The sequence below is a fragment of the Zea mays genome, chromosome 8, assembly GCF_902167145.1.
Source record: "Zea mays cultivar B73 chromosome 8, Zm-B73-REFERENCE-NAM-5.0, whole genome shotgun sequence".
Taxonomy (NCBI): Eukaryota; Viridiplantae; Streptophyta; class Magnoliopsida; order Poales; family Poaceae; genus Zea; species Zea mays.
In genome coordinates this window covers 170,830,849-170,844,091 of record NC_050103.1, presented here as the reverse complement: position 1 = coordinate 170,844,091, position 13,243 = coordinate 170,830,849, and the positions used below count along the sequence as shown (strand labels likewise).

General features: G+C 50.2%; 1 protein-coding gene across 4 annotated transcripts; it reads right to left on the bottom strand.

Moving 5' to 3' along the window:
• Positions 1-3,918, bottom strand: LOC103636409 (pectin acetylesterase 5). Of its 4 annotated transcripts, XM_035961916.1 has the most exons (13): positions 2,670-2,778; positions 2,488-2,570; positions 2,332-2,410; positions 2,065-2,191; positions 1,660-1,739; positions 1,496-1,585; positions 1,267-1,391; positions 1,134-1,194; positions 958-1,011; positions 804-881; positions 629-734; positions 404-549; positions 11-296 (listed from the first exon to the last, which is right to left on the bottom strand). In XM_035961916.1, the coding sequence occupies exons 3-13, from the start codon at positions 2,347-2,349 to the stop codon at positions 183-185; spliced, it is 999 nt and encodes a 332-aa protein (XP_035817809.1). In that variant the 5' UTR covers positions 2,350-2,410; positions 2,488-2,570; positions 2,670-2,778; the 3' UTR covers positions 11-182. The 4 variants fall into 4 exon arrangements, with proteins under 4 accessions (XP_035817808.1, XP_008656989.1, XP_008656990.1 ...); XM_035961915.1 differs by lacking the exons at positions 2,332-2,410; positions 2,670-2,778 and adding an exon at positions 3,655-3,918 and having other exon boundaries at positions 1-299; XM_008658767.4 differs by lacking the exon at positions 2,332-2,410 and having other exon boundaries at positions 1-299; positions 2,670-2,960.
• Positions 3,919-13,243: the final 9,325 nt, after the last annotated feature.

Below are 13,243 nucleotides of genomic sequence, written 5' to 3'. Positions count from 1 at the left end.
TTCCTGAAAGTTTGGTGCTTAACGGTTCTGACATATTGCTTTTGATGGAAGCACAACTACTGCAAGTCGTGTTTAGTCAATTGCAGGTTTTACCAATAAGGCAAAGCTCCCTTTTGAATCCTCAGCAAAACTAATTTGAAAAATGAGAAAAGCCTGGTGATCTCAGTGCAGCCCTTTGCGAATCAAGCAGTAGGCAGAAGACTGCTGCATGTGGGGTTGCATGGGTACTCGCAGTCAATCTGTTTCGCGTTTTGCCTTCTATCGAAATACCAATCCCCAACGGCCTCTGAGATAGACTGCTACGCAAACGACAGGAGTTTAGAAAATATCAGTCCAAGTGAAGACAGAAAACAAACAGCATGCTATTGCAATGTACAGTTCACTTGATTTAGACCGCACGCACCTTGTTGCCGAGCCTTGGTGAGATCGGTGAATTCCATGTGATATCGAATGGTGTTTGACAGTGGGTAAAGCATGAATCAATGAACAGGCCCCAGTCCTTGTTATCTTCGGCAACCTTCAATTCACTGACTAATTTCTTCTTGAATCCTGCAACACAAGGAATGGAAACCTACAGGGTCATCGCCAATGGATGAAGAAAGCAAAGAGATTGGCAAGCTTGACTGACCATGCAGTACATCAAGTTGTGCGCAACTGCAGTTCCGGATATCTGCTTTGCAACTAGACCATTCCTGGCCAGGATAGGATCCATTTGGTGCGAGAATGTTTCGTATCTAGAATGAAGTAGTTGTTAGGGATTTAACCATTGGACAACTGGGAAGAAACATAAAGATTGTAGTCACCTGCCAAGAATCGTAATCGGAGTTCAGAATAAACGTGGGGGTGGTGATGCCCTTAATCAGTTCAGCAGGAAAGAAACACTGGGAGCAACAAAATGTCAGCAAAATGAATTTAAGCAACATAAAAGGAGAATGGAATTAGAGAATGTTAACTTGCCTCTGTTGGATCCTTCTTTTGGAGGCAGTCATTGGGTAAAACTTCTTTAACATTCTGGAAGAAATCCATGAAAAGAAGCAATCCAGTCACCATATACTACCAAACTGTGTATAATTTTGTCGTGCATCCCAGGATGGGGATCTCTTGAAAGTGAATGAGTGTGTTCCACGACTAACCTGAAGGTGAACTACTCCACTGATGAGCGACCGCATGGATCTTTCTCCAGATAAATCCTTCCTGTGGCAGAGAAATATACTTCATTTAGTGAAGTACAATGCTAATTGGCCATACTAATTTTTAGGGACTTACTCGTCAATAAAAAATCCAGCATCAGAAAGGCATTTAACTGAAACTTCATGAGGAAACCGTCCATGGAAATTATCACAGTGCAGTAGCGCAGCTAGAGAACCAGCAGAACAGCCTGTAAGCAAGGCCTGGAAAGCAGGGGAAAATAAAGTTGGACGTGGCTCTTGGTTAGGACTTGTGTGGTCAATCTTTGTGCAATTATTGGACAAACTATACGAAATCGATGGAATACCTGTTTAGCAGCGTCCATTCCTTTTCCCATGAGTTCATCTACAACTGCTTTCCAGATACGTAATCCTCTGAAGAAAAGTTTGGTTCCATCCTATACATATGGCAGTACAGCATCAGTTTGAGAAATTAAGATGGTCAGTTCAAACCAGAATTAAAAAGATTCACCAGATCTCCCCCCTCTGCATCCCCAGCAAATGATGCTCCGTCGCAGTACCTTATGACAACTGTATTCCAGTTGTAGAAATCTGATGACAACTGACTCAAATTAGTGCAAAGACGCATTTATCAGGCAGTAGGATCACAAACACAATTCAAAACTTGATGACTAGTGCAAAGCGTTACTGCATCTGCATTATTCCAAATTCCAATATGAATAGTTGGGACATGGGAAACGATAACAGACTATGTAGGTGCTCCAAAGGGCATGTTCCTTTCATTCCCAATCCAAGTGGACTGGAGAGGATCAAAGGGAAAATCCCCCTGGCATATCCCCCTATTGACGAACATGCCCTAAAAGAAGCATCTTGATGGAGACAGTAGGAAATCCATGACAGAACCAGCTTTCTATACCAGGATTTTCTGTGTGATCATTGCTGAGTATCCCAGTGAAGTTTACTGCTCCCATATACTTAGATGAACCGAAGTTGGTCATTTTGCGCTCGGAGCAGCTCTGCGTGGTGTTGCACCAACCTCCTCCCTGAGATATATCAGTGGAAAATCAGTAGGCATATTAGACATGTTATGCCATTATGCTGGAACGAACTCGTTTAAGCTCAACCAATTTGTTGTTTTTTTTTGTTCAGCTGGATATCACTATCTCAAAATCTTAGAGACTACCCCATATGTTTTGTTCATATCTCAGTCACCAAAGCTCTTCACATCATCAGATGATCTTTTGTTGGGCTTGAATGATTTTCTGTAACAGTTTACATGTAATTGGCATGCAGGCTATACATAACAGCTTGATACAATTGGAAGAGAGCATTCGGTCACCTCAAGGAAGACGAGCCAGTTGTGAGCTCCGGAACCGAATCCTCTCCGAAGGTGGTAACCAGGCGGGGTCCCATCCAAGCACACTGCAACGCGATGAAGCAGGCCACGGCGATCAGTATCCGGCTCCAGACGTGCCGCCGATCGGAAAGAAAAAGGAGGCTACGGTTAGTTTGACCGAATACCCGCTCCCTTCCCCCGAGCGCCGGCGAGGAGTGTCAAGTCAACGAGCCTCGATGAGCTGGCCGGTGCCGCCACCGGTGAGCGGGAGAAGGCGACAGCGGCCAGGAGGAGCGCGTGCAGGGGCGCGGCCACGACGACGGCGAGAGCGCGTCGACGCTGCTGGTGCGGGATGAGCGGCGACAGTAGCTCGGTGGCCATGACCGTCGCGCGCGGGAGGAGCTAGTAGCTAGAGGAAAAGTGTGGAAGCCATGCTTGAAAGCCCGAACCCACCTACTACCATGCCATGCCATGCCAGTTTGCGAGAAGTATCAGGCTGGAAGAGGTCAAACTGATGCGCAGTTTCTCCAGAAAAAAAAAACAGATGGTTGAGTGGTTCCAAACTACTATATGCAGTATAGAAATCGTTGGTGTGCCAATCGAGAGTGACGAATTACGACAAGCTACGGTCCTCCTGTTTTCAGACATGTGGTTCAACTCCGATCTTTCTTGCCGAGATTCTTACCATGTCGGACCCCGAATCTCCTGACGGGCGACGAGACGACAGAAATCAGAATTGCAGTCCCGTTCTGCTCCTGGAGGCCCCGCCCGCGGCTTCGCCATGGAGACGCGCGGCAAGCGGCTCCTCTTCCCCGTTCTACTGGTTCTCATCGCCGCTGCCGCGGCTCCGTCCGCCATGTCCCGTGACGAGAGAGAGGTGATGGAGGTGTCCGGTGCGGCGGTGTGCCGGACGGGGTTGTGCGGGTGGCCCAGCCCCAGCTCACGGATCTCCACTTCAGCGTGCACCATGCGGAGCGCGCCTACGACTTCCGGCGGTATGTCGGCCCGGCGATGGCCATGGTCAACCCCGACCTCGTGCCGATCACAGGGGACCTTAACTGGTATGCCGTACATCCCTACCTCCCTCCTTCCCGCCGCCGCCGTCCTTGGCACACGTCCTCAGTTTGGTTCCTCACGGTTTCAGGGCTTGTCAATGAAAGATGGAATTACTCAATTTGTAAATGAGCTGATGTTTTCAGCGATCCAGACGATGGTGGCGCAGGCCTTGGCCAGCTCCGCCGTGGTGCGCATCTTGGGCCACCAGGGTTCGTCCTTGAGGCTTGAGGTCGGCGTGGCGACCTCGCGTGCCTCCTTCCACCACGCCTGCAGCTCCACGTCGGCCTGCAGCGCGCCGTCGTTGGGGTAGTAGATGGCCAGGTACTCCGTCACGCACTGCTCGATGGCGTGCCAGACGGCCAGCCCGTCCGACGCGTACGGGTAGTCCTCCATCAGCAGCAGCAGCACCTTGTACGGGCTCGACGGATCTGGAACGGCCATTCCTCTGCATTGGCAATATTAGCATTGTTTAATGCATTGTTCTCTCTTCTGGACTACGCTGATGGTCGATCTCAATTCTCAATGACAGAGTAGATTATTACATCTTGATCAGGTCGTCGGGGAGTACCTGCTCGGTGAAGTTCCATCTTCCGTAGACTGGCGCGGGAAGAAGGTCCTCTCTAAAAAGCCGCCGGCGTTGACGAGCAGCTGGCGCGCGCTGGAGTATTGACATCAGTTCGAGGTCCTGTAGGAATGCCCTACTCGTACTATATATCTTGGGCGAGTGCTTGCTGAAATAATCGGACATGGCCGGTGGGGCTCTCTACCGCGACCTGGTACAGGAGCGACTCTCCTCTGTGTACGTCCGGACGGCACAGTAGAAAAGAGCTCATAGACTGCGGCACCTATAAATTATCACTGGCGGTTTCGGGTTATCGCGCGCCAGTAAAAAACGAGGTGGGTCCGGCTTGGGAACCGCCAGTGGAAACCTATTTCCACTGGCGGTTATCTTAACAGAACCGCCAGTGGAAACCAATTTCCACTAGCGGTTGGTGTAACACAACCGCCAGTGGAAATACCCTATTTCCACTGGCGGTTGTGTTAAAATAACCGCCAGTGGAAATTGGTTTCCACTGGCGGTTTTTCAAGCCAACCGCCAGTGAACTGTATGTTATAAATAACCCTCTTCTTCCCCCCGACAGTGAACTGTATGCTCGCAGCCAGCTTCCATTGGAGGCGATTTTGGAGGTCCAGATTTCACAAAAATATAAGGGGGGAGGTTTTGGTCTTCATTTCTTGGAAGAAGGTGGATAAGAAAGGTTGGTTTATGTTTCTTTGTCAATTTTTGTTCATTCTTGCTCAATTTTAGCCACATTTTGGATCTAGGGTTTTATATGTGAGAGAGAAGAGTATAGCTAGGTAATTTTCTCTATTTCCTCAAATGAGGCTGCTTAAGATGGTTAGTTTTTGTCTATTCCCTCTCCTTTTTCATGTTTAGTTCTCAAATAAGTTTATCCATAACACATATTTAATTGCTTTATGAATGGTGAATGTGTTGTATGGAAGGTTGGATATATAAGGTTGAATGTGTTTCTCAAATAAGTTCATTTTCATTTGCACATCCAGAATGCCCGTTCTTGCACTGATTTTACACAGAGCAGAGCATCATGCTGGAGCCTACCGATCAATATGTATTGTATATATACATGCATGGTAATCTGACTTGCCAAGAAAACTTCGGACTGGAAGGGTAGGCATCAGATGTCGCACTCCAGCGCGTCCTTCTCCATGGATAGTGTCACAGTCGCCTCTTCCTCATCCTCCAACCCCGCCTCTTCCTCATCCTCCACCACCACCTTGGCTTTCTTTGGAGTGCCGCCGTAGAGAAGCCCGCCTCTTCCTCATCCTCCATAGAGAAGTCGTGGTCTTTTCCCGGTCATGGTCTTTTTCCCGGTCATGGTTTATCACCAGATCTGATACTTGTGAAAGAACTTCACACCAATGGTGATGAGAGACGCGAAGCCAGGAGACGACGTAGTATTTAAACACTGCAAGAACGGGCATTCTAGTGACAGAGGAGGGAGAGAGAGGGAAGAGAGAGGAGGGAGAGAGGAGAGAGAGATAGGAGAGAGAGAGATAGAGGAGAGAGAGGAGAGAGAGAGGATAGAGAGAGGAGAGAGAGAGGGTTTCACATTTTAGCCACATTTTTGGATATAGGGTTTCACCATGTGTTTTATGTTACTTTTTTATAGGTGATGATAGAGAGGATATCCTGGATGTATAACTTATCAAGGCTAGATCCATCATACATATATGAGGTCCATAAGTTTATTGTTGTCGCTAAGAACCATGCTTGGAGAACAAAGACAAAGCACATATATTGTCTATGCATGGACTGCAAAAATGCTGTTGTATTTGATGACACAGAACAAATCATATCTCATCTGGTATGCCGAGGATTTGTGAAGGATTACATAATTTGGACAAAGCATGGAGAGGGTAGCTCTTCGCCTTATACAGCTGGAAACCCTGCGAACATCGACGACAGCTTTCAGTTCGTTCACGAGACACAACAACCTCTTCCACAGAGCGAACATGTAGTGCCAAATGTTACTGATCATGGTTACGCCGGAGGAAATGAACGTGAAAGAACCCATGTTCTGCCAAATGTTATGGACGAGGAAGATGCAGAGTTGTTAGAGGCAATGTTGCGTCGTCATACAGATCCATCGATGTTCTTCATGAAAGGTATGGAGTCCCTGAAGAAGGCAGCAGAAGAGCCTTTGTACGACGAGTCTAAGGGCTGTACCAAAGAGTTCACGACGCTCCGGTCTGTGTTAAAGTTGTTGATGTTAAAAGCTAGATATGGTCTGTCTGATGCTGGCTTCGATGCGTTCTTGAGTATTGTCGCAGACATGCTTCCAAAGGAGAACAAAGTGTCTGCTAACACGTACTATGCAAAGAAACTAATCAGTCCACTCACTATGGGCGTGGAGAAGATCCACGCGTGTAGAAATCACTGTATCCTTTATCGAGGTGATGATTATAAAGACTTGGAGAGCTGCCCAAAGTGTGGTGCAAGTAGGTACAAGACGAATAAAGACTATCGAGAGGAAGAGTGTGTTGCATCTGTGTCTAAAGGGAAGAAGCGAAAGAAAGCCAAAAAGAAGACTTCAAAATCCACGAGCAAAGAAAAGGAAGAAGTAGACTATTATGCGCTCAAAAAGATTCCTGCTTTGGTGATTTGGTACCTCCCCGTCGTCGATCGATTGAGGTGTTTGTTCGCTAACCCTGAGGATGCCAAACTTATGAGCTGGCATGCTTCTGATGAGCACAAAAACGATGGGAAGCTTCGACATCCAGCCGATGGGAAGCAGTGGCAAGATTTCAATGAGAACCACCGAGACTTTGCTGATGAACCAAGAAATGTTAGGTTCACACTGAGTACTGATGGAATGAATCCATTTGCTGAAAGGAGCAGCAAGCATAGCACATGGCCAGTGATCCTCACCTATACAACCTTCCTTCATGGTTGATGCAGAAACGGAAGTACATTTTGCTAACCATGCTTATTTCTGGACCTACACAACCTGGAGTTGATATGGATGTATTTTTAGAGCCCTTAATGGAGGATATGAAAATATTGTGGGTAACGGGTGTTCAAATGTTGGATGAGTATCGTAAAGATTCATTCACGCTGAGAGCAATTATTTTTGTTACGATCAACGATTACCCTGCACTCTTCACATTATCAGGCCAGTTTAAGGGAAAGGTTGGCTGCACAGTATGCATTGATGAAACTGCTTACGTGTCCCTTACTGCATCTAAGAAGATAGTGTACATGAGGCACAAACACTTTTTATTGGAAGGACACAGGTACCGCATGCAAAAGATGGATAAGTACTTTGACAATAATGGTGAACTACATTCTACTGCTCCATCGGGTAACAATAAAGGTCATAGAGTTTTTGAAATAGTCAAGAATATCAAGTTTGTTTTCGGAAAGAAGACAAAAGGCGGAAAAACAAGGAAAGATGTCAAACCAGCTCCGGGGGCTATATTCAAGAAAAAGTCTATTTTCTTCGAGTACTTGCCTTACTGGAAAGAGTTAGATGTGCGACATGCGATCGATGGTATGCACGTTCAGAAGAACGTGTTTGAAAGCATAATTGGCACCTTGCTAGACATAAAGGGCAAAACAAAAGAAGGGCTCAATTCACGCATGGACTTGGTAAATTTAGGCATAAAAAAGGAACTACATCCTGTTCTTCAAGAAAATGGGAAGTATCATCTCCCAGCAGCAAGCTACAATCTCAATGTAGATGAGAAACATGCGATGTGTGTTTGGCTTAAGAATTTGAAAGTCCCATCCGGATTCTGCTCTAGCATACGAAGTATTGTGTCAATGAAAGACATGATAGTCACCAACTACAACTCACATGATTGTCATGTCATGCTGACTACATTCCTACCTATTGCCATCAGGGCTATAAATCCTTTGTTTTTAAAGATGGCAATCACACGGTTGTGCTACTTTTTCAACAGAATTTCACAAAAGGTAATTGACGGTGATGAGTTGGCATCTCTTCAGGAATTCGCTGTGGAGACAATAGCACAGTTTGAGATGTGTTTCCCTCCATCGTTCTTTGATATTATGGTGCACCTTGTGGTGCACTTGGTGCCACAAATAGAGGCATTGGGTCATATGTACTTAGATGAAATGTGGACGTACGAGCGTTTCATGTCAATACTGAATGGCTATGTATCAACCCGTGCTCGTCCTGAGGCATCCATGATAGAGGTGTACTGTACTGAAGAGGCCATTGAGTCCGGAGGTCCATTCTGCAATAATATCCTAAAAGATCAGGTTGCAATAGGTCTGCCTCCGTCACGACACGAGGGTAGATTGTATGGAAGCGGGAGGATGGGACGGAAATCTTTCATTCCACCAGATTACAATACATTACTTGAGGCACATCACAGCATCCTACATCAGCTAGCGATAATAGAGCCATTTATCCAACAACACATCAATGAGCTTCACGAGCAAAATCCTGGGCATACGGCTGATTGGGTAATGAAGCAACATAAGCAGCGGTTCAACACATGGCTAATGGTGAAGGACATTCCACGTGGAGAAACAATAGAAGAAAAAACCATCAAGGGGTTGGCATCTGGACCTTCACGCCAGGTCACAACATGGCAAACCTATGACATTAGTGGATTCACATTTTGTACAAAGTCCAAGGACAAAAAGAGCATGTCACAAAACAGTGGTGTTCGATGCGAGGCCATAGATGATGAAACTGGTGAGATTATTACATATTTTGGCTTTATTGAGGACATATGGGAACTAGACTATGGTACATTTCAGATCTCGGTTTTCCGATGTCAATGGGTTGAAGACAAACATGTCACTGCAGACAACTATGGGGTCAGAGTTCTTGATCTAAGTAAGGTAGGTTACAAAGATGACCCATGGATCCTTGCTAATCGTGCTGCACAGGTCTTCTATGCTGAACAGATCATTTCTAACAATGAGAAGAAAAGCACCGACAAACCGAAGCATGTAGTTTTTCCTGGAAAACAACAAGCTATAGGAGTTGATGGTGTATCTGATTTAGAGGATTTTAACCAGTTCAACGACATGTATCTTTTCATAGACCATCCAACCAAGATAAGGAACGTTGAGCGAAGCATCCCACGCAATTCGATGCCCTGGGTACGTCACGATGGACAAGGCAGAACAATAGCTCCCTAGATTATATAGTTGTCATGTAATTGATTATTGTTAGGACATGTCATGTAATTGATTATTGTTAGCGACAAACCGAAGTATGTAATTTTACACGACTTTCTAGAGAGGAGAGAGAGGGAGAGGGAGAGAGAGATATTGTTGCCAATGCGCTCGGAGCAGGTCCAGCACTTACCGTCCGTGCGGATGCAGCACTTTGCACATCCAGAATGCCTGTTCTTGCACTGATTTTACACAGAGCAGAGCATCATGCTGGAGCCTACCGATCAATATGTACTGTATATATACATGCATGGTAATCTGACTTGCCATGAAAACTTCGGACTGGATGTGGCACTCCAGCGCGTCCTTCTCCACGGATAGTGTCACAACCGCCTCTTCCTCATCCTCCAACCCCGCCTCTTCCTCATCCTCCACCACCACCTTGGCTTTCTTTGGAGTGCCGCCGTCAGAGGAAGTCGTGGTCTTTTTCCCGGCCAATGGTGATGAGAGACGCGAAGCCAGGAGACGACGTAGTATTTAAACACTGCAAGAACGGGCATTCTAGTGACAGAGGAGGGAGAGAGAGAGGGAAGAGAGAGGAGGGAGAGAGGAGAGAGAGAGAGGATAGACAGAGGAGAGAGAGAGGAGAGAGAGAGAGAGGGAGAGGGGAGAGAGAGGAGCTAGGGAGAGGAGAGAGAGGAGAGAGAGAGAGGATAGAGAAAGAGAGGAGAGAGAGAGAGAGAGAGAGAGAGAGGGAGAGGGGAGAGAGAGGAGCTAGGGAGAGGAGAGAGAGGAGAGAGAGAGGGGAGAGAGAGAGAGGAGAGATAGAGAAGAGAGAGAGAGGAGAGAGAGAGGAGAGAGAGAGAAGTAATATATAAATATATATATTATGTATACTAAATATATATATTTATATATTTAATATGTATAAAATTATATATAATTAATGTATGAATATACAATAAAAAAATAATATACTAAAAACATTACTACTGGCGGTTCACAACGAAAACCGCCAGTAGAAATCATTTCTATTGGCGGTTGTCGATGAAAACCGCCTGTAGAAATGGCCTCCACAGTTTGTGGACGGCATTTCTACTGGCGGTTCTCTATGACAACCGCCAGTTGTCAACCGCCAGTAGAAATATCTCCTATATAAAGGAGCGCGCGCGGGGCCGAAAAAAATTCGCTAAGTCTCTAGCGCCTGTCTTTCCATCTTCCCGCCGTCAGGCTGCCAAATTTTTCGCCCGCCGATTTCTCCGCCGTGCGCCGCCGTCGTTCACGCCGTCGTCCACGCCGTCATCCCCGCGTCGTAGGTAAGTTCTTCTCTCTCTCTCTCCCTTTTCTTCGACTTGATCGCTCGCTCGGGCTAGCTCGCGGGCATGCGCGCCGCCGCCGTGCAAACGCCGTCGCCGTGCACGCGCCGCGGCCGTGCACGCGTCGCGGCCGTGCAAGCGCCGCCGTGCACGCGCCGCGGCTAAACCCTAACCGGAAGAGTGAGAGGGAAGAGAGAGGAGGAAGAGGGAAGAGAGAGGGAGACCCTGCGCGCGTTCAGAGAGTGAGAGAGAGAGAGAAGATAGAGGAGGGAGAGGGAAGAGAGAGGAGAGGACCTCTCCCTCCTCTCTCTTCTCTCTCTCTCTCCCTCCCTCCACTCTCTTTCCTCTCTCTTCCCTTTCCCTCTCTCTCCGCGGGTGGCCCGGCCCTGTGGAAGTGGCGCCGAAGCATGACGCACTCCTCCAGGGTGTGCTTGATGGGCCCCTGATGATAGGGGCACGGCTCTTTGAGCATCTTGTCGAAGAGGTTGGCACCTCTGGGGGGCTTCCGAGGGTTCTTGTACTCGGCGGCGGCGACAAGGTCCACGTCGGCGGCGTCGCGTTTCGCTTGCGACTTCTTCTTGCCTTTCTTCTTGGCGCCGCGCGGAGTAGACGCCTCGGGAGCATCTTCCGATGGACGGCCTTGGGGCTGCTTGTCCTTTCGGAAGATAGCCTCGACCGCCTCCTGGCTAGAGGCGAACTTGGTGGCGATGTCCATCAGCTCGCTCGCCCTGGTGGGGGTCTTGCGACCCAACTTGCTCACCAGGTCGCGGCAGGTGGTGCCAGCAAGGAACATGCCGATGACATCTGAGTCGGTGATGTTGGGCAGCTCGGTGCGCTGCTTCGAGAATCGCCGGATGTAGTCCCGGAGAGACTCTCCCGGCTGCTGCCGGCAGCTTCGGAGGTCCCAGGAATTCCCGGAGCGCACGTACGTGCCCTGGAAATTTCCGGCGAAGGCTTGAACCAAGTCATCCCAGTTGGAGATCTGCCCCGGAGGCAGGTGCTCCAACCAGGCGCGAGCGGTGTCGGAGAGGAACAGGGGGAGGTTGCGGATGATGAGGTTGTCGTCGTCCGTTCCACCCAGTTGGCAGGCCAGGCGGTAGTCCGCGAGCCACAGTTCTGGTCTCGTCTCCCCCGAGTACTTTGTGATAGTAGTCGGGGGTCAGAACCGGGTCGGGAACGGCGCCCGTCGGATGGCCCGGCTGAAGGCCTGCGGACCGGGTGGTTCGGGCGAGGGACTCTGATCCTCCCCGCTGTCGTAGCGTCCCCCACGCCTGGGGTGATAGCCTCGGCGCACCCTCTCGTCGAGGTGGGCCCGACGGTCGCGATGATGGTGCTCGTTGCCGAGGCGGCCCGGGGCCGCAGGCGCGGTGTTGCGCGTGCGCTCGGTATAGACCGAGGCTTCCCGCATGAATCGGGAAGTCGCGGCATGAGGTTCCGAGGGGTATCCCTGCCTTCGGGAGGCAGTGCTCTCGGCCCGTCGGACCGCGGCGCCTTCCAGGAGATTCTTGAGCTCTCCCTGGATTCGCCGACCCTCGGTGGTTGATGGCTCCGGCATCGCGCGGAGGAGCATCGCTGCTGCGGCCAGGTTCTGACCGACCCCACTGGATGCGGGTGGTGGCCTGACCCTGACGTCATCGGCGACACGGTGCTGGAGCCCCTGAGGCAGGTGACGTATTTCTCCGGCCGGGGGTTGGCCCGCCCATACCTGCCCGACGTCCTGGCGGATCGGCTCAAGCGCTCTTGCTCCCTCGTCGAGCCTGGCCTGCGCCCCGCGGACTTGCTCGAGCTGTGGGTCGTAACCCCCCGCCGGAACGGGGACCACAGCTAGCTCCCGCGGGATGTCAGCGCGAGGCACCGGCCTAGGGAGATCACCGTCCTCCGGCATGCCTAGATGATTGCCTTCGGAGGGACCCCCTAGCTCGACGTGGAAACATTCGCAGCTTGGGCCGCAGCCCTCGTCGTCGAGGCTGCGGCTACCGTCGGAACAGTCGGAGAGGCAGTAGTCGCATGCGGTCATGAAGTCCTGCATGGCACTGGGGTTGCCAAATCCAGAGAAATCCCAACAGATATTGGGATCGTCATCTTCCTCGGACCCAGAGGGCCCGTAGGTCGAGACGTCCGTCAGCCGGTCCCAAGGCGACCGCATGCGGAACCCCAAAGGGTTTGAACTCGCCTCTACGAGAGCGCCCGCCAAAGCAAGGTCGCTAGGCGGGTTGAGGCTGAGTCCAAATGACGTAGGATGGGAATCGGTCGGTACCTTTTGGTCGTCAAGCGGCGATGAAGTCACGTCGAGGACTGACTGCACCGTCGCCTCAGGTACGAGGGCGACGTCCTGCAAGCTTTTCGCAAGCGCGCTGGCGTCGTCCACTTGCTCGGGTTTGGCGTGTCGCGGGGAGACGGCGCTCGCCTTCGTCTCAAACGCGAGGTTGACGCCCGACGCGCCCCCCGTTGGGGCGCTAGGGACGTCGACTCGCTCGACAGCCGACGAGGCGCGGCCTCCTGCTTGGCCTTGGTTGCCCCGCCTCCTCCTCCGTTGGCGGGGGAGAGGACGGGGCGAGCTCGAAAGTCGTTCTTCCACCACGCGGGGAAGACGTCGTCGATTCCGCCGCCGGAGGGCGGGCTGTCGGCCGCCATTGTCGTTGTCGCGCGGCGGTGGAAGGAGTATCATGTCGTAGCTGCCGTCGAAGGACATGAACTCAAGGCTCCCGAA